The 24445-nt window shown below is 40.2% G+C and overlaps 1 protein-coding gene across 1 annotated transcript in view; it reads left to right on the forward strand.

Moving 5' to 3' along the window:
• The window catches only part of DISP1 (dispatched RND transporter family member 1), a 62172-nt gene extending 39043 nt beyond the window's left edge, over positions 1 to 23129 (forward strand). Inside the window, exons 3-7 of the mRNA XM_049776397.1 lie at positions 3463 to 3586; positions 4209 to 4336; positions 4909 to 4991; positions 9845 to 9942; positions 19557 to 23129. Of these exons, the coding sequence (XP_049632354.1) occupies positions 3463 to 3586; positions 4209 to 4336; positions 4909 to 4991; positions 9845 to 9942; positions 19557 to 23129 (4006 nt within the window). The remainder of the gene's footprint in view (positions 1 to 3462; positions 3587 to 4208; positions 4337 to 4908; positions 4992 to 9844; positions 9943 to 19556) is intronic.
• Positions 23130 to 24445: the final 1316 nt, after the last annotated feature.

Here is a 24445-nt window from a genome sequence, read left to right on the forward strand (position 1 = left end):
TGTAACCATTGTATAGATTTTATACTGAATATGAAGTTTGGGTTATATGAAATATGAAACTTGGGTTTCCCTTATGGTGCCCACAGCTGTAGAATATCTTAGCATAGGTAGCAAGCAGGAAAGGCAAAAAAGACTCAGCAATTTTGTGGTCTATAGGAGAAGCCCTTCTCTGAGTAACATTTTACTCAGAGAATAGTGCTTTCTGCACTCAGGATGGTGATTCCGTTTCTTAAGTGTGAACAGTTGTTGCTTGGAAAGGTTAGCATTTGAAACATCTGCTGTGTGAGGAAGTGGAATTGTAATGCATTAAGGTTAAGTGTGTTTGGAAGAAACGTGCTGAAATCACTAATACCATAAAGTTTCCATATGTAGTCACTGCACATAGATGGCATATAGTAGGGCTGTAAAATCAAAGCCAAATGTGTTCAAAGTCAAGAAAAGCAATTATTGAATGAAGTTTTTTAGCTTGCCATGCATGTGCGTGCAGATTTTTCAAGAACACAAAACAAAAAGTCATTATATGGGTAAATTAAAACACAGTATGAAAGTGAAGCAATTTGGGGCCCGTGGCCTTCTATTGATAACATGTTTGTAGGTAAAAATGTATTACTTCTGGTCCATTTGAAAGAAAATTGATCCATTTAAAATAAAGCATAATGAGTGATTATATAAGCCTGGGGCTACTTTCATTTCAGTTGATATTTTAAAGGCCTAAAATGTAAAGAACTCTTTAAGTCTGAAGTAGTGAACAGAAAGTCTCAAATGTGCTATTGACAAAGGATTTTACTACTTCAAAATAGTTGCTTTCATCTAAGTTTGCATTTGGTGGAGGAGGAAGTAAAGTACAGAGAATATAAGCCCTGGGTGTGTTCTAGAAATGTGAAACTTTCTGACCACTTGGAATTTACCTTTGAACAGCCACAATCAGCATGTTGTGATTTGTATGTTTTTATTGCATCCAGAGTAGTTCTTAAAAACTTATTCCTTTTCACCTAACATAACTTTTCCTTAATACATTTTAATCCAAAATTTGCAATCAGTATTAAACTTGAAGTCCTATAGATCTGGGTGATTTTACCCAAAAATAAATTAACTTCTAATATGATTTAAGACTTTGTTAATTGTGAATTTGGGAGGCATATGTCTGGGGTATTCCCCTTATTCATAATGTCTTTTGGTTTTCTTGTATTTTAAGCAAGAAATGATCTCTCTCACTCTCTTTTTCTCTCATACTTTCTCCCTCTCTCTCCCTTCCTTTCTCACTCCCTCCATCAGTCCTTCTCTCCCTACCATATCTAGTGGTGCTCAGAGATCACTCCTCTTGGTGCTCAGGGGTCCATATCTGTGTAGTACTGGCACTGGTCAGGCATGTGCAAAGCAAATACCCTAACAGCTGTAGTATCTCTCCAGCCTCCTCCCAAGATTACTTTTAAAAGGATAATGAAAAATGCCTGTTATGCAAGTGCTTCCTTCAAGCATGTAATTTTATATTTTAATTTCCTTGTTAACATTTAATATGGAATTAATATCTTGACAAAATAAAATCTGTGATTTGAGAGATCAGAATATATAAGCATCTGTATTGTAGCGTGTTTTCAAAACAGCTTTTAAAACTATCAGTTTTATTAAAATTTCTTTCATGATTTTGAAGAAATAATTCTCAAAAGCTTAAATGGGAAACCATTTTTCAGATATACTAGAAACAATCATACCAGCAACCATTTGAGAGAATTTGGCAAATAAGACTATTAGAAGTCTGTGGATAATTATCTGCAAGCTGTGTGTTTCCCTTTTTACTGATAAAATTTTTTAAAATGTGACATTACAACATCCATTTTTAATTTTAGAAAAATTTAAATTATTCATTCAAAATTATTCAAAATTATTTACAATAGCCAGAATCTGGAAACAACCAAGATGCCCAACAACAGATGAAGGCTAAATAAACTATGGTACATGTAAACAATGGAATGCTCTGCACCCATCAGGAAAAATGAAGACATGAAATTTTCCTATACATGGATGGACATGAAAAATATTATTCTGAGCGAATTAAGTCAAAGGAAGAGAGATAGACAGGATAGTCTCACTCATCTATGGAATTTAAGAAAAATAAAAGACATTGTTGTAATAACACCCAGAGACAGGAGAGATGAGGGCTGGAAGGACCAGCCCATAGCATGAAGCTTGCCACACACAGAGTGGTGAGTTCAGTTAGAGAAATAACTACACTGACAACTGTCATGACAATAGTAGTTAGGGAGAGAAATAGAATGCCTGTCTCGAATATAGGTAGAGGGTGGGGGAGGAGGGGGATTGGGAGGGGGAGGCATTGGTGGTGGGAAGGTTGCACCTTTGTTACAGAAAACAAACAGGCCTTAGACTCCACACTGATTTTGGGAAGGAGGTCTGGGAGAAAGGATTTGATGGTAGAAATTGCTAATGAGCATTCCCAAGATACAGAGAGAAATTAAATAGTGGTTGGAGAGTGAGGGGTTGCATGGTTTTATGCTCATAAAAATCTGATGTTTCATAAATTCATCCGTTACCCAGCATCTTTAGATGCCACTGCTGAAGGTCTGGTGATGGCACTCAATAAATAAAAACTAAATCTCTGTCATTATGGAACCCACAATCTAATGGATATGTTTGTTGTCATTTACCTAGAAGGAAAAATTGTAGATTATGTCAGTTTTTTTATTTGGTTTGGTTATTTTTAATATTTACTTTACCTGAGCCTGATTGTTTGTGTCCTGAGTTCTTTTTTGGAACAGGCAGTGTATGGAGAAAGGAAAGTTCTGGAAGAGACAACATGGAAAGTGGATCCTCTATTAAAATTTTCTCTCTACTTAAAGAGAAAATATTTTGCATCTTCTTTTTCCCAGACACCAATGTGAACATAAAATTTTATTTCTCAGAAAGAGACATTCTGTCATTAGGCTACAGCATATGGCCATAGTTACTTGATCACAAAAATGAGAAGATGTTACCTGCCTGCCTGCCTTCTCTCCTTCCTTCCTCCTCTCCTTCCGCCTTTCCTCCTCTCCTTCCTTCCTTCCTTCCTTCCTATCTTCCTTCCTTCCTCCCTCCTCTTCTTCCTCTCTCCTTCTCTCCTTCCTACTCACCTTCCTTCTCTCTCTCCCTTCCTCCCTTCCCTGCTTCCTTCCAAAAAAAAAAAGAAAAATAAAGAATTGTCAGCTGTAATTACATGTAATACTTATAATGCTGTTAGTTTTCTTTTATTGATAAATTATTCCCTGCTTCCTTCCAAAAAAAAAAAAGAAAAAGAAAGAATTGTCAGCTGTAATTACATGTAATACTTATAATGCTGTTAGTTTTCTTTTATTGACAAATTATTATGTTGGCAAGAATTTACCAAATTGATCTCTTGATAGCACAAAGGAAAACAGTTCTCCATTGTTTCTTAGAATGTATCTTTGTGATTTCTCTCTACTTCTGTAGTTACGCATCCCTGATAGCCGACTGGCCTGTGGTGGTCCTGGGCATGTGCACAGTGTTCATCGTGGTCTGTGCCTTGGTAGGAATATTAGTGCCAGAGCTTCCTGACTTCTCTGATCCATTGCTGGTAAGGAAAATTGAGCAAGAAAGGATTTGCCTCTCTGCTTCTTTAGCACAAAGACATTTTCAAAAAGTAAATTTGGAGAATATATGATGCATTATATTTCGAGGGAAGATCCATTCTTTTGGAACCATCTCAAACCGGTAAGTTATGCAACTTTGTGAAAAGTAAAGAGATCTTCATCTTATGAGACAATAGAGATCTCATATAGATCTGTATGTCTACAATAGATCTCAATAGTTCTCAGGAATGTACTAGCAAGGATAATAATAAACTCTTTGTAAAACCCGCAATGTGAATCTTGTAGATTGGCTATTGTTGTTTATAAGAGCAAAAATAAAATAACGATTTATTGAATGCTGAGGTAGGGTAGAAAGAAAAATTTCAGACAAGTCTTTTAACTTTCCTGATACTTTCAATATCAATTTTGTGATAGTGGAGTGCTGATGAGAATCTGCTCAAGTCATCTTGTAATGCATTTCAGACCTCTGCAGTGGCCAGCAAGAATGTCTCTGTTTTCTGTTGAAAGCTATCCATCACATTGACATTGCTTTCCCCAGCTGTTATTATAGCTCTGCCTAGCTTGAAATAAATCACACTAATGGGAATTCGTAATATTTTGCCTTAGGGTTTTGAACCAAGAGGGACTGCAATTGGCCAAAGACTGGTCACGTGGAACAACATGGTCAAAAATACAGGATACAAAGCAACATTAGCAAATTATCCCTTTAAATATGCAGATGAACAAGCTAAAAGGTAATCCTTTCTATAACTTATAAACAGAATATTGCCAAATGTATTCTCCTTTTAAACATTTCCTCAGCACAAAAGATTAAATATAAAACAGAGTGACTCAGAATCTTTGCCACTTTGAGAAGGAAGCTCAGTAGGGTAGAGCATATGCCTTGCATACAGGAGGCCCCAAGTTTGATCCTTTTACCACAGACCTTCCCCTACCCCAGCACAACCTAGAGTAGGCCTAGTGACCTCCAGCACCAGCAGCCCAAAGGGCACCATATCCCTGGCCTCTGAACACCGAGCACCTCACCATCAGGCCTGGCACATGGATTTTTCAGGAAGGCCAGAAATTAACAATCTTTGTCACTAAGTTTAAGATGGGATTGTCTTTTAAATTTTTGTTGTAGATAAGTATTTTTAGAAATGAGAAAACACAAAATGTATAAAACTAATGTTGATTATTTGCATTAATTTTATCTTCTTGATATCAATACTAAATAGGCCATAGCCTTAAGGATGTGTTTAACTGTCATACTTTACCTTGAAAATACTAGAATTTTATTGAAGATCGAATTGTTGTTCCATTTCAGCCATCGGGATGATCATTTTGAAAGAGAAAAAAGAGAAGTTGACTGGAACTTCCACAAAGATAGCTTTTTCTGCGATGTTCCAAGTAAGTGAGTGCTTCACAGATATCCTATAGAGGGGCTTTGAACAAGATTGTAATCTAGACCAGTATTTCTCAGCTGGGGGTCATGTGGCCCTTTGTGTGTCCCCAGGATATTCCAAGGTGACCATAGGTGAAAATTGCCTCCATAGGAGTCACAGCATGAGGCTAGGCTCCCATCCAACCTGTGAGACAAAGACTTGGGGTGGAAGGGGACCACAGGAAGAAAACAAAGTCAGAAGGGCTTTGTTTGTCAAGCACGGATCTAGAATAATGGGGGGAGATCTGTGACATTGGTGATAGGAATGTTGCACTGGTGGATGGGTGGTGTTCTTTGCATGATTGAAACCCAACTACAATCATATTTGTAATCAAGCTGTTTAAATAAAGATATATATATATATATATATATATATATATATAGAGAGAGAGAGAGAGAGAGAGAGAGAGAGAGAGAGAGAATAATGGAGGAGGAGGGGTTAGCTTAATTAATTTACACTTTTACTTCTTTGGGCCAGTCAACCACTAATCTAAATGTATATGTCTATGACAAAAATGAAATAGATACAATTGAGTTTCAGTTTTAAGGAGATATTAATCCAATAAAATTCTTAACGTTGCCCCAGATTTCATGACATTTTTTCAAATTTCTTATACTATTTCATAAAATATATGCTAGACAAGTAAATAGTATATTGTTAAATTGAACCCTGGAATAATTTACTATATAATCAAAGATTTTTTATTTGATTTATTCATAAAGTATACATCTGTGGTATTTTATGTATTTGTTCTTAAATTTAGAAAGAGAAAGCAAAATTGAATCCAGAGATTCAAGGCTTGAATTCCTTAAAGACTTAACACTTAATGTCAGTGAATAACGCTAGCTGGAGTTAGAGACTATAGGAAGTGTTGGTGAGTGTGGAAAACTGAAGAGAACCTGCCTTTTTTTTTTTTTTTTTTTTGGTAGTCTTTGAGCCATATTTGGCAGCCTTCAGAGCTTATTCCTGGTACTGTGCTCAATAATCATTCTTAGTGGTGCTCAGGGAACCATATGGGGTTCTGGGGATTGAATCTGGGGAGACTTCATGTAAGTCAAGTGCCTTAACCCACTATACTATTTCTCTGGCTCCACACATGCCCACTGGAAAGAAGTCAGCAGCTACCTAACTGCCATAGAATATGGCCTGGACGAAATAAGAACCCAGATGTAAGAACTTCCTTAAAATCAGGCATCAGGAATCCAGATTTTAATATAGAATATCCAGTTTTTTCCAGTGTTACAGCAAACTCACCCAAGAAAATTTACTGTAATCTAGAATCATCCTAATCCCTGTAACTGCCAGAGAAGGAGAGTGCACAGATTATAAGAAATGCATATAATAATTTTAGCTATAGGGACCAGCAAAATAGCACATTGGTAGAACATTTTGCCTTGTGTTCAGCAGACTCAGGACAGACCTGAGTTCAATTCCTGGCATCTCATATGGTCCCCTGAGTCTTGAGCAATTTCTGAGTGCAGAGGCAGGAGTAACCCCAAAGAGCTGCCGGGTATGGCTTAAAAAATAATTAAGAATAATGCTAACTATAGGGGCCAGAGAGATAGTACAGCAGGTAGGGCATTTGCCTTGTTCATGGCTGACCTGGATTCAGTCCCCAGAATTTCATATGATTCTCCAGAGGCTACCAGGAGTGATCCCTGGGTGCAAAGCTAAGAGTAAGCCCTGAGCAGCACTGCGCTGTCAAGTGGAGATAGGAAGGAAGAAAGGAAAGGAGGGAGAAAGGAGGGAGGAAGGGAAGGAGAAAGGGAGGGACAGAGGAAGGAAGGAAGAAGGAAGGAAGGAAGAAGGAAGGAAGGAAGGAAGGAAGGAAGGAAGGAAGGAAGGAAGGAAGGAAGGAAGGAAGGAAGGAAGGAAGGAAGGAAGGAGGGAGGGAGGGAGGGAGGGAGGGAGGGAGGGAGGAGGGAGGGAGGGAGGGAGGGAGGGAGGGAGGGAGGGAGGAAGGAAGGAAGGAAGGAAGGAAGGAAGGAAGGAAGGAAGGAAGGAAGGAAGGAAGGACAAAACAAAAAGAAAAGAAAAATATTGGAGGGAGGGAGGGAGGGAGGAAGGAAGGAAGGAAGGAAGGAAGGAAGGAAGGAAGGAAGGAAGGAAGGAAGGAAGGAAGGAAGGAAGGAAGGAAGGAAGGAAGGAAGGAAGGAAGAAGGAAGGACAAAACAAAAAGAAAATAAATTATTGATTGGTTAAAATTAGGAGTGAGGAATTGTGGATAATCACTAGTTCTAATTATGGTAAGTGTATTTTCAAAATTCTCTTAATATCCATTAAGCGTCTGCACCCAGAACAGCAACCCCAGCAACTTAACATGACTTGTACTTATATACTTTATGTATATCCAGCCCTAGGTGTTTTGTTGCCTGATTGGTTATATATGTTACTTTGGTCTTGAAAACTGATCAATCTGATTTGTTGAATGAGTTCTTGAAAGTTGATTGAGCTTATTGCCACAAATAGCAGAGCAGTGCAGTTAGGGCAGAGAAGGAACCATCAAGATCATGATAATTGGGACTGATCACTCAGGACAATAACTGGGTGTTGGATGGAGATAAAATTATATGCATAAAATCCTTTCAATAACAATAATGCAAACCACAGTGTCTAAAAGAAAAAATGGAAGAAAGAGAAAGAGAGAAGTAAAATTTCCCAGAGGCAGGCAGAGGGGAGGATGGGAAGGTTTCAGGGGACATTGGTGGTGGGCAGCATTCATGGGTGAAGGGTGGTGCTCATTGTAAGACTGAAACTCAATCATGAACAACTTTGTAATCACTTTGTTTAAATTTTTTAAAAAAGGACCAAGCTGGGCCCGGAGAGATAGCACAGAGGCGTATAGCACAGAGGCGTTTGCCTTGCAAGCAGCTGATCCAGGACCAAAGGTGGTTGGTTCAAATCCCGGTGTCCCATATGGTCCCCCGTGCCTGCCAGGAGCTATTTCTGAGCAGACAGCCAGGAGAAACCCCTGAGCAACGCCGGGTGTGGCCCAAAAACCAAAAAAAAAAAAAAAAAAAAAAAAGACCAAGCTTATTGGTTACACAAAACAATAAATCAGGGTTTGTTGGGATCTTCAGTATGCCTAGATCTTGCTAAGTCTCACGGGTCATTTTGAACACTATTATTACTGTGTGGTAACCTAGAGATGAAAAGTAGATAGGAAAGCCACGTAGCAATGAAAGTTTTCTTTTCTATTTCTTCCCTTATGAAATTTCTTAAAAAGTTAACTCTGGTCTGTTGCATATTCTGGCTGCCTTAAACTAGATGAGCATTAACAAGTCTGTAAACTACTGAATTGTTTATATTTTAAGAGTTAGCACCAAATATTTGTCTAATATGTAACAGGTTCTGCCTTCATTTAATTCATTTCTAGTACTATGAAAATGAAACATTTTCTTTTTTCTTTTTTTTCTTTTTTTTTTTTTTTTTTTTTTTGATTTTTGGGCCACACCCTCGGTGCTCAGGGGTTATTCCTGGCTGTCTGCTCAGAAAGAGCTCCTGGCAGGCACGGAGGACCATATGGGACACCGGAATTCGAACCAACCACCTTTGGTCCTGAATCGGCTACTTGCAAGGCAAATGCCGCTGTGCTATCTCTCTGGGCCCGAAAATGAAACATTTTCATTTTTAAGGGTAAATTTCGGTCTCCAAAATTAATCCACAGAAGATAAAAATTTTTAATAAAGATAAGAATTTATTGAAGGAAAAGTATTGGTCATGAATTATGTAGCTTTCTTTGTAAATTTGCAGATTTATTTTATTGTTAACTGGGCATATTAGAAAACAAAACTAGTCTATTTTGCTTTACTTGGTTCCTATTAAGTTGGGTTTAAAAAAACAGCCAAGGAAACAGTATTTATTTAGCTCTATCTTTTGTTGTTGTTTTTTGTTTGTTTGTTTGTTTTGGGCCACACCTTGCAGTGCTTGGGGGACCATATGGGATGCTAGGGATCCAACCCAGGATCATCCTGAGTCAGTGCCATGCAAGGCAAGTGCCCTACCACTGTGCTATCACTTCATCTTCACTTTAGCATCTATTTTTCATTATCATTTATTTTTCACAATTAATGGAAAAATTCAAAATTTTCACAATTAACTATTTCTATTTCAAACTCGGAAAAAACAGGGCCCCTAAAATTGTGCCAGTGCCTAAAATCAGCCAGCTAGGAAATGAAAGTACTTATTTACCCCAGTCCTGACATAGAGACTATCATACTATCTCCTGATTCAGGAACGTGTGTGAATGAATATGATTTTCAAAATATTCTTCCAAGATGTAGTGTAAGCAAGAGACCAACCATGTCCTTCACTAGCATGTGAAATATGTCTCTGGTTCTGGCCAGCAGCCTGTGCTTCATTGACTGTTTTCAGTGCTTTCACATTGAGAGTGTGCCATGTACTCTGCAGTTAATTGCTAAGAAAATTGCCCTTAGAATCCATTCTTGATATTCCCTCACGTATCATTCTTTGGTTTTATATGCCATTATGGTGATGTTTTGTAAAATTAAGAGAGAGGCACTCAATTAATTTCCTGCTGAAATTTCTCGTGGATTGTTCTTCCTAATTATAGTCTAATCAGAAATAGATTTGTTATGTAGCTGCTATGATTTTTCACATATAAAAGTAGACAAAGTCTTTGAGCTAAGGTAAAATGATAGTATTGCTTTCCTCACACACAATTTACATAGGTAGGGAAGTCTACTGCAAGTGAATTGTTCATGAAGTTTCCCAGCATGAACTGTTTCTGTGTGCTGTGTCTTACAGAATGAATGATTTTTCTTTTTTTCTTTTTTTTTTTTTTTTTCATATCACCAGGTGACCGTTATTCCAGGATAGTATTTACTTCAGCTGAAGGAGAGACATTATGGAACTTAGCTGCCATTAAATCAATGTGCAATGTCGATAACTCAAGGGTATGTAAAATAAAACTGGAAATTTGTTGTACACAAATAAGGATTGTTTCTGAAATTCCTGCTGCTAACTCTGGTATCTGATCAAATGAAAGTACTTGAGTGGCTTACCTCTGCGGAACAAACAGCATCTGGGCCAATTTTGCCGTCTTTCAGATCCTATGATCAAAGCCACTCTGGTTCCTTACCTTTAAACATCCCATCTTTTTTAATAAAGAAACTTCTTTGTTTCCCCATTCTTGTTCTCTGTCCATGTTAATCTTTTGTGTTATTTCACAAAGTATTTCCTTTCAGGGTAGTAGTTAAGTTTTCTTCAGTTGTTGTTGTATTTTCTCTTTCCTAATCCGGTTTCATTGTTCACTACACTCCTCCCCTCTCTTCCCTTAGGCAGTTGTCAGTATCTTAATTATGCTGTCAAAAGCTTTCTTTCTCTAGCTATAAATGGGCCTTCAAAGGAATAATCCATGGGACAGTAATCTCAAAGATATATTTAGGGTTAGGGCTGGGAAAGAGAAAAATCAAAAAGCATAAATACAGTATCTCTGTAAATGAGCAAAGTAATTCAATCCAGATGGTTCTGAACGCTGAACACCTTTCTGCTTTAGAAGACAGAAAGAGAAAGTCTTGGCCTCCTCTCAGTCCAAAAAGATGTCTGCACCAGGAAATGCAGAGTCATTCTCTCTGCTCAGAAGAGTTGTCAACTTCATGTGTTCATTGTCATTTCTTGATGTAAAAACTTCTATCTGATCTCACTAATGGACTTGCCCAAGCATAGTCCCCAGAGAGAAAGGGAGCTCATTGTATCTTAGCAAAACTCTCACATGTAATATCACTCATCAGTTAGTTGAAAATATAATCACATGCCCTACTAAGAGCGAGCCTGACCCTGTTCTGTCAACAGGGTTTTCTAATGGAATAGGTGATAGAAAGGACTCTTTGAGATCACCTAGACCAGCAGTCTCATTATATTGACATAAGTATCTATCCTCTGAGAACTGAATGACTTACCCAGGCCTCCTAATTACTCCGTCCCAGATCTCCTGACCTTACAGCGGTCTTCATTTTGTAAGTTTTGAAAATAACTTTCTTTAATTGGAATAGGAGATTTTTGTCTATGTCGTGTTTTCTTTATCCAACTCCAGCTAAATCAGAGATGTAAACCAATTTCTTACTAAGTGGTCAAAAGTAATTTGCCCTAGTTTCTTCATTTTAGCTATAGTTCAAAAGCTGTGAATATATTTTTGTCATATAGGAAGGTAACTAGGGAAATACATTTGTTTGGTACTTTTGTGTGCCCGTTTTTATTCTGGGTAGTTCACATTGCTCATCCTATGCTCACCTGGAATTTGTTGTTGTTTTTCATAATGAGAAATGAAATGACCCAATTTACTTTATAATCACACCTTGAATAGAACAGTTCTGTAACTTCTATTCCTTTCAGACTGAACTGATTATAGTCAGTTTATTGATAAGTATATGATATTTGAATCTGATTGATATTTGTCAGAAGTGTTCTGAATGCTTAAGTGACTTATTTCATTTAATCCCCCTGAAAGTGGTAAGCATAAAACCAGTGGTGAGCATAAATCCAGTTAGAGCCCAGCCAGGTCTAATACTGGGGATCTTACCTTTACCAATTGTGCTTTGTGCTTATATAATGCCAAAGATAGCCATAAAGAGCCATTTTCTTTTGTTTTACTGTATATTGTATCTTCTACTCAAATGAGCTGAATAGAATCATCATGGCTCTTGTTCGGGTTTTTTTGTTTTTTAAAGAGCTTGTGTGTTAGACTGAACGAACTCATAGACACACAAGCCAATAAGCTGTATGGTGCTCATATGACTTTCATCAATAGGAGCTGTTTTCCTTTATAGTAATTAGCATCAATAGATAGCTGACAAAAAGACATACACTAGAACTCATAAGCCTTTGAATGATTACTTTGGTTGTAAAAATAATAAAGCTAAGAACAAGACAGGCAATAATGTGACTCTATAGTCCTATACATTCTCTGGCAGTGAGCTTCAAACTTGTGCTTCTAACCTCTCTAGCAGCCTGAACCAAAGGGAATTCACAATCAGTGGAAAAGTCATATAAATAGGACAACGGTTTATTTTATAAATCCAAGTGTCCTCCTCATACTAAAACCAGAGATGACCATTCTCTATTCCCTTCATAAAATAAATGTTATGATATGTACAGAGTTCTGAACAGGATTCTGACAAGAGTTTATGATAATGAATCCTATTTGAATGGTAAATTATAGTTTAGTAGGTAGGTAGCAGAAAAATTTTTCTAACAAAAATCTTTCTACAAGGGATAAAAAAAGGCAACAGTAATGTGCCTTTCTAAGTAACTTGATGCTTTTACAAAATGTAAACTATCTAAAGGAATTTGTATACTTTTTGTCTAACTATTTCTGCTCAGGATTAGTGATAAAGATTGGATAATTGTGAGCTCAAGACTATAATTCCTAGTGACAGCATAGTTAGCATTTTGGTTTTTTAGTGAAAATTTGAGGAAAAGACTGAAGATAATTGTTAGTCATAGGTCCACACCAGCAAGTGAATAAATAGATAACCAAGGCCCCAATATTCTACTTCAGAAAATACAGTTATCACTTTGACATATTACATTGTTTATTTTTTACCAAATAAATGCCTTTGTATTCTAGTTTTCAATTCTTTTAATGTAACCAGGATAATAAGATTTTTCTCATGGAGATAATATAGTCAATGGTATATAGTAAGCAAGAATAATTGGTTAACAGTTCAGTTTCATATTATATTTTCCCAGTGTTCCAGCTCCCTTTTGGTGTCCTTTTCAGTACTTGTTGTTGTTGTTGTTGTTGTTGTTACTTTGATTTGAGAAAACTACCTGGAGATTACTTAGCCATCTTTCTTCCTTTTCCCTCCTCAAACCCTAGGTAGTGTACTTAAGTACTTGATTCTAAACAACTAGGAAACCGAGTGGGGCACATACCAAATGATGCAGATCCTAAGAGTTTAATTGTTAGTAGCTTGACTCCAGAAAACGTCTGGTAGCCAATGTAATATCTCAGTAAGACCAGATGTTTCTATTGTCACCTGCCAGTGTTTATGGCACATTGAGTTCAAATTCCAGACTCCATATAAATGAACATGCCTCTTGTGCTCATAACTCAGCCTGAGATTGGCTGAGGAGCTTCTGTTTCTGATACTGTTGTTGTCTCAACTTTCATAAAGAGCTTCAATTGACAACCCTCATCTTCATTTTTTTTCTGGTCTTTGATATCCTCAGGGACACATTGCAGTTAGTCATTAGTAACCAGAAGTATGTTTCTCTAATCTTGGCTCAGCAGGGAACCCTTTACCCTATTTCTTAGTCTTTGAACATTATAGAAGTTAGTGCTTTGAGACTTTAGCTTGTAAAGGGGATTTGAAACTTGGTGCCTAAGACCCTGTTTGCTAGGGTAACTTTTCTGAATAGCTTAAATTCCCTACCCCCCTCCTCTCACCATCACAATAAAAACTTTGAGGATCTCAAAAATGTGTTTACTCATGCTTGTTTTTAAAAGGAGTAGGAAGCCTTTGCTTTGCTTTTCTCCCACAGTTCCCTTAAATTTTTAATAATGGAGAAATTTTTCACAAGGAGGAGAGTCCAGTGGTCAATTAAACCTTGTATTAATTTTCTTCCTTTTATCCTTCTCTCAGCCTCTTAAAATGTGCCCTACTTAACCAATACTTTTAAAAGTTAAGGTATAATTTGGAAATCTGCTGGCTTCTTTTTTCTCTTGTCTCCTATTTTAAGCCTATCTTTCCCTCCTATTATCTAACTAGAAATTCAAAGACATATTATAGCCATGAGAAAAATAATTCCCTGCAAGATTCTATTCTAGAATTAAGAGGGACTTTTAGGGCCAGAGCCATAGTACAGCAGGTATGATGCTTGTCTTGCATGTGGCTGACATGGGTTCAGAAAACCAAAAGGAGTGATCCATGAGTACAGAGTCAGGTGTAAGCCCTATGCACTACCAGATGTGGCCACATACACAAACACACACAGAAGGACTCATCTATCATGAGAGTCCAAGGTATTATTCTTACTAACTCTGTTCTTACTCTTATAAGCTTCAGAGATTTTTGAAATCGTTTCTGTAAATTCCCATAGCAAAATTAAAACTGTTGGCAGTTAATAGAGAGGTTAAGGTGCATACTTTGCAATGACCCATTCCAGTTGATTCCTTGTATGGTAGACTCCCCTGAGCATTGCCAGGTAAAGTCTTAAAGGGACTTCAGGCATCAAGATGCCTGGTAGCACCCGAGTATTTAGGCCCCCATTTTGCACCAATGCACAGATTGACTAATCCTAAATAGGGGGCCCCCAGAATGTCTAAGCACCTACACACACACACACACACACACACACACACACACAAGAGCTGCTTACTGAAATGAGGACATACCTGTTTCCCAGTAAATATTTGGATCAGTACTGAAATGTCCCAGTTACAAGCAATTAAGCTGGTATCCCCACATACTTACAGATACAGGTGTCTGCTCTGCAGACTCACTTAGACACTGAACTGTAACAGTTGAATGCAAATGCATAAATGTTGGATGATAATTATCAATTACTTTGTCTTATTTCTCTGCTGTATTATCTCATGTAGATAAGGAGTATTTTATTTTGGATGGATGAGTGGCTGGGTCGATGGGAGGGGAAAAAGGGAGGAAGAAATGGAGGGCGGGGAAGAAGGAAGGAAGGAAGGAAGGAAGGAAGGAAGGAAGGAAGGAAGGAAGGAAGGAAGGAAGGAAGGAAGGAAGGAAGGAAGGAAGGAAGGAAGGAAGGAAGGAAGGAAGGAAGGAAGGAAGGAAGGAAGGAAGGAAGGAAGGAAGGAAGGAAGGAAGGAAGGGTGGGAGGGAGGGAGGAAGGAAGGGTGGGAGGGAGGGAGGAAGGAAGGGTGGGAGGGAGGAAGGAAGGGAGGAAGGAAGGGAGGGAGGAAGGAAGGAAGGAAGGGAGGGAGGAAGGAAGGAAGGAAGGAAGGAAGGAAGGAAGGAAGGAAGGAAGGAAGGGTGGGAGGGAGGGAGGAAGGAAGGGTGGGAGGGAGGGAGGAAGGAAGGGTGGGAGGGAGGAAGGAAGGGAGGGAGGAAGGAAGGGAGGAAGGAAGGAAGGGAGGAAGGAAGGAAGGAAGGAAGGAAGGAAGGAAGGAAGGAAGGAAGGAAGGGAGGGAGAGTGGGAGGAAGGAAGAAAGGAAAGAAGGATGGGAGAGTGGGAGGAAGGAAGGAAGGAAGGAAGGAAGGAAGGAAGGAAGGAAGGAAGGGAGGGAGGATGGGAGGAAGGAAGGAAGGAAGGAAGGAAGGAAGGAAGGAAGGAAGGAAGGAAGGAAGGAAGGAAGGGAGGGAGGGAGGGAGGAAGGGAGGAAGGAAGGAAGGAAGGAAGGGAGGGAGGGAGGGAGGGAGAGAGGAAGGAAGGAAGGAAGGAAGGAAGGAAGGAAGGAAGGAAGGAAGGAAGGAAGGAAGGAAGGGAGGGAGGGAGGGAGGGAGGGAGGGAGGAAGGAAGGAAGGAAGGGAGAGTGGGAGGGAGGGAGGGAGGGAGGGAGGAAGGAAGGAAGGAAGGAAGGGAGGGAGGGAGGGAGAGAGGAAGGAAGGAAGGAAGGAAGGAAGGAAGGAAGGAAGGAAGGAAGGAAGGAAGGAAGGAAGGAAGGGAGGGAGGGAGGGAGGGAGGGAGGAAGGAAGGAAGGGAGAGTGGGAGGGAGGGAAGGAGGAAGGAAGGAAAGAAGGAAGGAAGGAAGGAAGGAAGGAAGGAAGGAAGGAAGGAAGGAAGGAAGGAAGGAAGGAAGGAAGGAAGGAAGGAAGGGAGGGAGGGAGGGAGGGAGGAAGGGAGAGTGGGAGGGAGGGAGGGAGGAAGGAAGGAAGGAAGGAAGGAAACAAAACTAAAAACCAGAGGTTCCTGAATTTATTTGGTCTATAGCCTCCTTTGCAGAGAATAATAATAATAATAATAATAATAACAATAATAAATAAATAAATCAGTGCTCCATAGAAATCTACCTTCTTAAAGGGCCCTTCAATTGTACCCAAGACTGCTTCTGGTCCCTTATTGAACAAGCTGTCCTTAGGGGACAGTATCACCCACTTTGAAAAACCTTGACTTTGATAATAATGACTCTCCATTCCCTTTGATTTAATTCTCTGGAATCTAACTCAAGATGCTTCCAAGTCCTAGTAAATTGCATCTTTCTCTATTAATAGTTCTCAGAAATTGTTTCCAGAAGTTGTATGTTTGCCAATTTCACCTTTGACTTTGAAGATTGACTCCAGAGTCTTACTAGCATTTTTTTTTTCATTGAATGCATCAAGGTAGTATTTGCATTTATTGTGTCCAACTTTTAATATTTGGTCAAATACACATCTTCTATTATTTGAAAAATTATTCAAAAACAATGATTGTGTACTTTTGTTTTCTCAGCTTTACTTAGAATCTCTGTTTCAAATTTTGATTGGCAGTAGGGCCTAGAGAAATAGTTCAATGAGTAATGTGCTTCTCTTGCACACAGATAATCCAGGTTCTATACCCAGCATCAATACCCAAATAGTATTTCTAAAGCCCTGTCAGGAGTTATCCCTGAGCACAGAAGTCAGGATTTTACCCTGAGCATGGCCAGTCGTGCCCCATTCACCCCCCGCCCAAATGGTTGACAGAAACTACAGATATGCCCTTCTGATACAAGTTTCATAACACATGTGATTCATTTTCTACTGTCTGAACTGTCAGGCATTGAGGTGTATTAATTTCCTGTGCATAGTGAGTTAGGATGACCCCATGGTCTTCATGTTATTTCCTTGCAGGTAAAATTGGTCATCTGACTCACAAAACAAAAGCTATTAATTCCAGGTTTCCTATTATTTATTGGGTATATTAGGTTCCCCTGACTTAGAATCCATTAACTTAAAAACAATTAAAATAAAATTATCTTATGAAATTATCAAAGAACTATTGATTTTTAGAAGTAAGCTTTTAAAAAAAATCAATAAACGTAATCTTTAAAATTAAATTTTTCAGGTGGTCTTAGGAAATGGCTAAAGTGGTAGAGTTCATGCCTGGCATGTCTAAAACCCCAAGTTTTGTTCCCAGCACCACATAGCCACCCAAGCACCAACAGGTATCTCCATGGTAGCTCTGGACTTGTGGGATGGAGCACCACAGAGTGTGTTCCCTGTTAAAAAAAAAATCAAGACTTTGTTAAACCTTATTTTAGCACACTTGAAAAATAAACCTTTGAGCAATTTCAGTATAATACCTCCAATGGAATTTGTTTTAACCTTTTTATTGGTCTAGAAAGGTAACTTAGTAGTAGATAGATCATTTGCCTCACTTATGTAAAAAACCAAAGGTTTTATCCCACGCACTCACAAAATCATTGAGAAAATTTTCTAAAGATAGAAAAGTAGAATAGTTCCATGAATCCTCCAACTTTAACAGTTCTCATTGCATGGCCAGTCTTGTTTCATCTGTACTTTACTCACCTGGGATTAATTCCTGTAAAGTATCATAGTAAGGCTTAAAGAATTATTAGGAACTTGGTTCTTAGATAAATTTTAAGTTCCAAAGAGAAAGATTAGTGCCAAGTTTTCCTAGACTTTGAGAAGTCATAGCATGATTAAGAAAAACTTACTTAAATACAACTTACTGAACTTAAAAACAAATAACTGTAGTAGAATGCCTGTCTCGAATACAGGCAGGGGATAGGAAGGGGGGAGGGGATAATGTTACACTGGTGAAGGGGGGGTGTTCTGGTTATGACTGTAACCCAACTATGATCATGTTACTTAAATAAAAAATATATTTAAAAAAAAGAAAGAAAAACTTAAATAAAGAGAATGGGTGGTTTTAATCCTAATAAGAAAAAGACAGTTTCACCCCTTCTTGACCTTTGGCATTTTCTTGCTAAAATGGCCTTTGGTAAACAGATGAAGTGATGTGGGTAGGTCATCTTTAACTGGTACATGGAAGGAAAAGTCTTTGGAGAGGCTAAGGAGAAGAGGAATATTGCTTGTTATTATTATTTAGGGAAAGGGAATTCACTCATAAAATTTAGCTTCTAAAGGAGCAAAATTATGCAAGTTTTCTCCCTATCCTCTAGCCATGGAAAAATTGCTCAGGTTGTTACCTAACAAGGATTTCCCTAACAAGAAAAACCTTCTCCCAGAAAGTGTTCTTATTGAAATGCCGTCCATGTTAAGCGTAGAACTTTCATATTTGCAAAGAAGCAACAGACGCACTTTACTAAAAGAGAAAATACCCCAAAAAAGGGTGTTAGCTTACTTAAATAAAATGTTAACCTGTGGTATAAATCATTAATTTTTTTCTGAAGAAATTAGTTCTTTGATATTATACTTTCTTTATAATCAGAATAATATAGAGAGATAGACCAAAAGCACATGCCTTATATAATGCCAACCCCATTTTGGTCCTCAGTACCACATAAGTTATCCACATACGTCACACGTCACATACTTCGGCATCCCAAGGCCAAGGTCCTGAGGCCCCAGATCTTAGGGAATACCTAGCACTGCAGCACCTGCTTCACCTGCATTGAACTGCCAGCCAACTGGATGAGAAATGCTAGGAAGTATCCTAGACCTCCTAAGCACTTGGGTTGCCCCAAAGCAATAATAAAATAGTTAGAATGTTTGATGTAAAGTTCAGTTGAGAAGCACTGTCTTTTTCTACTTACACATTTCTACTGAAAGAAACTATCTGATTTCAGGTCTTTCTTAAGAATCATTGACAGGGCCCGGAGAGATAGCACAGCAGCGTTTGCCTTGCAAGCAGCCGATCCAGGACCAAAGGTGGTTGGTTTGAATCCCGGTGTCCCATATGGTCCCCTGTGCCTGCCAGGAGCTATTTCTGAGCAGTCAGCCAGGAGTAACCCCTGAGCACCGCCAGATGTGCCCCCCCCCCCAAAAAAAAGAATCATTGACAGTTTCCTAGGAGATATAATTTCTGCTTCCAGCCAACTTGATGGCAATGTAATACTTTGATCACCCAAACCATAGTGCTGCATAACCAGAAATTTTAGGCAAAACTCATGACTTTTTTTATATTCAAATTGGACCATCGTACTCTTTTTACAAAATTTTTCTTCTCAAAGTGATTTTGAAAGGAATGTTAATTGTATGTGATTAGTATTGGTAGGGGGTAACACCCAGAAGTACTCAAGGATTACTCCTGAATCTGCACTAAGGGATCTCTCCTGGTAGGCTCAGGGGACTATATGGGGTATCAAGGATTAAACCTGGCCATGAACAAATCAAGAGCCTTACCCTCTAGTCTGTACTATCTCTGGCCTTACGTTCTTTTTGGACCCAAACTAGCATTTTCAAAGTGGTCTCACACCTATGAGTCATCCTCAAACAGTAATTTGTTGTTCCATATTAACTTAGGGAGTACTTCACAAGGTAAGCTGACTTTAGGGAAGCAAAACTTCATCTGCTAGCCAAACTGGTGCCTAATTTTAGAGGATGAATCCTTTAACTTCTGGAACTTGCCCTATCCCTCAAGGTCACTTTAACTGAGACCATTCTGTGAGCTGATTTTAAAAGCCAGCCCTTCTGTGTGTCTATCTCTACAGATCAGGTCTCATCCGCAGTTTGGGGATCTGTGCCAGAGGACCACTGCTGCTTCCTGCTGCCCCAGCTGGACTCTAGGGAACTACATCGCCATTCTGAACAATAGATCATCCTGTCAGAAAATTGTTGAGCGAGACATTTCTCATACCCTGAAGCTGCTTCGAACCTGTGCCAAACACTACCAGAATGGCACTCTGGAGCCTGACTGCTGGGACATGGCGGCCAAAAGGAAGGATCAGGTCAAGTGTACCAATGTGCCCCGAAAATGTACCAAGTACAATGCTGTGTACCAGATCCTCCATTACTTGGTAGACAAGGACTTTCTGACCCCAAAGACAGCTGACTATGCCACACCAGCTTTAAAGTATAGCATGCTTTTCTCTCCCACAGAGAAAGGGGAGAGTATGATGAACATCTACCTGGACAACTTTGAAAACTGGAACACTTCCGACGGCATCACCACTGTCACCGGGATTGAGTTTGGTATCAAGCACAGTTTGTTTCAGGATTATCTTCTGATGGATACTGTGTATCCCGCCATAGCTATTGTCATTGTCCTTCTGGTCATGTGTGTCTACACCAAGTCCATGTTCATCACACTGATGACCATGTTTGCCATCATCAGTTCTTTAATTGTCTCCTATTTTCTTTATCGTGTCGTATTTAATTTTGAGTTTTTCCCCTTTATGAACCTCACAGCACTCATTATTTTGGTTGGAATCGGAGCAGATGATGCTTTTGTCCTTTGTGATGTCTGGAACTATACCAAATTTGATAAGCCTCATGCTGAGACATCGGAAACAGTGAGCATCACCCTGCAACATGCAGCCCTCTCCATGTTTGTCACCAGTTTCACCACAGCCGCTGCCTTTTACGCTAACTATGTTAGCAACATCACAGCAATCCGATGCTTCGGGGTCTATGCAGGGACAGCCATCTTGGTGAATTACGTCCTGATGGTCACTTGGCTTCCTGCAGTGGTGGTCTTGCATGAGCGCTATCTGCTCAATATATTCAGTTGCTTCAAGAAGCCCCAGCAGCAAATCTATGACACCAAAAGCTGCTGGACCATAGCTTGTCAGAAGTGCCACAAAGTACTTTTTGCCATTTCGGAAGCATCGCGAATCTTTTTCGAGAAAGTACTGCCCTGCATTGTCATTAAGTTCCGCTACCTTTGGCTGTTCTGGTTCCTTGCCTTAACCATAGGTGGGGCCTACATTGTGTGCATAAATCCAAAGATGAAACTGCCCTCATTGGAGTTATCCGAGTTCCAAGTGTTCAGGGCATCACATCCTTTTGAACGTTATGATGCTGAGTACAAAAAGCTTTTCATGTTTGAACGTGTTCATCATGGAGAGGAGCTCCACATGCCCATCACGGTCATCTGGGGGGTGTCCCCCGAAGATAATGGCAACCCACTAAACCCCAAGAGTAAGGGGAAGTTGACCTTAGACAGCCGTTTCAACATTGCCAGCCCAGCTTCCCAGGTATGGATTTTGCATTTCTGTCAAAAATTGAGGAATCAGACCTTCTTCTACCAAACTGATGAACAAGACTTCACCAGCTGCTTCATTGAGACTTTCAAACAGTGGATGGAGAATCAGGACTGTGATGAGCCTGCCCTATACCCGTGCTGCAGCCGCTGGAGCTTCCCCTACAAACAGGAGATTTTTGAATTGTGCATCAAGAGAGCCATCATGGAGCTGGAGCGGAGCACAGGCTACCATCTGGATAGCAAGACCCCAGGGCCACGGTTTGATATCAATGATACCATCCGGGCAGTTGTGTTGGAGTTCCAAAGCACCTACCTCTTCACCCTGGCTTATGAAAAGATGCATCAGTTTTACAAAGAAGTGGATTCCTGGATTTCCAATGAGCTGAGCTCTGCCCCAGAGGGCCTCAGCAATGGCTGGTTTGTCAGCAATCTGGAATTCTATGACCTCCAGGACAGTCTCTCAGATGGCACCCTCATTGCCATGGGGCTCTCAGTGGCTGTTGCCTTTAGTGTGATGCTGCTTACAACCTGGAACATCATCATCAGCCTGTATGCCATCCTTTCCATAGCAGGGACCATCTTCGTGACTGTGGGCTCTCTGGTCCTGCTGGGCTGGGAGCTCAATGTTTTGGAGTCTGTCACCATTTCCGTGGCAGTTGGCTTATCTGTAGACTTTGCTGTCCATTATGGTGTTGCTTATCGATTGGCCCCAGATGCTGACCGGGAAGGAAAGGTGATCTTTTCTCTGAGTCGGATGGGCTCAGCCATTGCCATGGCTGCACTGACCACCTTTGTGGCTGGGGCCATGATGATGCCCTCCACAGTCCTGGCTTACACTCAGCTGGGCACCTTCATGATGCTCATCATGTGCATTAGTTGGGCCTTTGCCACGTTTTTTTTCCAGTGTTTGTGCCGATGCCTGGGGCCACAGGGTACCTATGGTCAGATTCCTTTACCTAAGAAACTCCAGTGCAGTGCCTTCTCCCATGCCTTGTCAACCAGCCCTGGTGATAAAGGACAGAGCAAAATGCATACCGGGAATGCTTATCATTTAGCACCCAGGGTCCAGAAATCAGAATTGGAACATGAGTTCTATGAATTGGAGCCTCTGGCCTCCCACAGTTGCACTGCTTCAAAGAGCCATTATGAAGAGTCCCACAACTGCTCCAACTTTTTCAACAGCCAGGCAAAGAATTTAGGGCTGCCTGTGCATTCCACGTACAACAGTGAACTCAGCAAAAGCCCCAAGAGTGAACCCAGTGCTGCCCTGTTATCACCATCGCTCAATCAGCCTGACATGTGTCACCTCTTTTCTCTGCATCAGAGATGCAGCTGCCCCCATGCCTACAAACACTGGAAATACAGCCCACATACCTGCCAGCAGATGGATGACTGCTTATGCCACCAGTGCACTCCCGCCAACACTTTTTTACACCTCCAAAATGGTGTGGCACCCCTGAAGGCTGTACATGAACCCCCTGAGGGTTTTATGCAGCCCATCCCACACCTTCACACCTGTCCCTGCCTCCAGAGTAGCCTGAAAGCTCCCACCATGCAGAATTCTCTGCCCAGCAATCCCTTTCTTCACCCCGCACAGCCCCAAGAGAATATGGCTCCAACTGGTGACCACAGTCTACAGAGCCTAGAACATCTTCCCCCCATGGCAGAGACAGCCTTTGTGTGCAGACACGCCAGCACCTCGCAACAAGTGTGTTGCAATCCTGGCACTAACCAAAGAGGACCATGTCAAAACAGAGATATCGGGAACAGGGAGGGCAGTGGTGGGGCTGAAAACAAGGACTCAGAGAGGCAGACAGACCTGGAGCCCAGCTTGTCCCAGACAGACATCATTGTGAACTCAGAACATTTTCATCAAAAAGAACCACAATTTATATTTAACCATTTAACAGGGGAGGCCAGTTATAGATCCTGCCCAAATAATACGCTGAGTTATAGCAGAATTATGAGAGTAAAATGCAATTCTGTGGACTGTCAGATGCCAAACATTGATGCCAATGTGCCTGCTGTATTAACACACTCAGAAATTTCTGGCGAAAGTTTGTTAATAAAAACACTTTAATAAATAGAGTCTTGAATTCAGAATCAGTGCCTCAATTGTTGCTTCAGAATAAAAGCAAACTCCAGAGGTCCAAAGAGAGAACCCACACAATAAGGCAAATGTGTGAATCAATTGGTTAGAAATGTGGGAATACGTCTATATTCCATATGAACAGTTAACATGTCTAATGAGTGTTTGCTTTTTCTCTTTTTGATTTTGTTACCTGTCTTGAAAACCAATCATCTCTGTTTCTACTCCATAGCATTAGTCAGATATGTGGACTGTAAATGACCTAGAAGTTTCCATTCCCCAAATCGTCATCTTTACCTGATGTCCTTATTAATTCCATCTGGTTGTACAGAAGCAGAAGTTTTGATTGACAGAAATACTCATTTCTAATTGAGCCGCTTCAGTTAGTATCCAGACAATAAATGCTGAAAGGCCCATTTTTGATCAGGCTTCATTGGAGAGCTAATTGCGAGGCATTTTAATCAGGTGTTCCCCTGCCTGCATGAGTAGGTTTCACATGAAGCAAATGACACATTTCCATCCAAATTGATGGCTTTCCCCACATTGCCCAAAATACAATTGTCTGCTTATTACATCACTTAACTTCGGAGTCACAGTCTTTAGCTTATGTCAAGTGACAACAATTCTTAGTACCTGATGGAGAAGCATAGTGAAGAGATGTAATCATCCAAAACAGCACCAGATTGTCTCAGCTAAAATGCATGTAAACAAAGATTGAACCCAGGTTGAGTAAGTGGCCCCTGGAAGCATTCTGACTAAGGGACATACATCTGCCCCTCAAGGGACACATTCCTATAGCTGTTTTCTCCTGTGTTAAATGGTATTTCAAGATGCACTGGGATGATTTTGTTGTGCAACTACCACTTGGAAATAGCAGGCCTTCAGGCACCCTCTAAACTAGCATTTGTGTATCTTGTGTGAGATCAATCTGCGGTAATTGAGCTGTCAAAGCTTGAAGGGTATTGCTGGGTATGTCTTCAGAAGACTTAACCCTCCCCAGTTGGAGTCATCTAATTCTCCTGCATTCTGGTCCCCTGCAGGGATATTTCTACTATTATTCCCTTTTTTCTGAGATTCTACCTCCAGTTTGACCCTCTAAAGAAAAGCGGTGAGCATCTTTCTAAATCCATAGTTCCCTTCAGAAGGGATAGTACTACATTTTTTTAAGCAATCAAGTGGGCTGGAGAGATAGGGCACTTGCCTTACATGAATCTTGCTCAGGGTTGATACCTGTATCTGATAAAGTCCCCTGATCCTGCCAGGAGTGATATCTGAGCCCAGAAACAGGAGTAAATCCTGAGCAGACC

This window comes from Suncus etruscus, chromosome 7 (assembly GCF_024139225.1).
Source record: "Suncus etruscus isolate mSunEtr1 chromosome 7, mSunEtr1.pri.cur, whole genome shotgun sequence".
NCBI classification, from domain to species: domain Eukaryota; kingdom Metazoa; phylum Chordata; class Mammalia; order Eulipotyphla; family Soricidae; genus Suncus; species Suncus etruscus.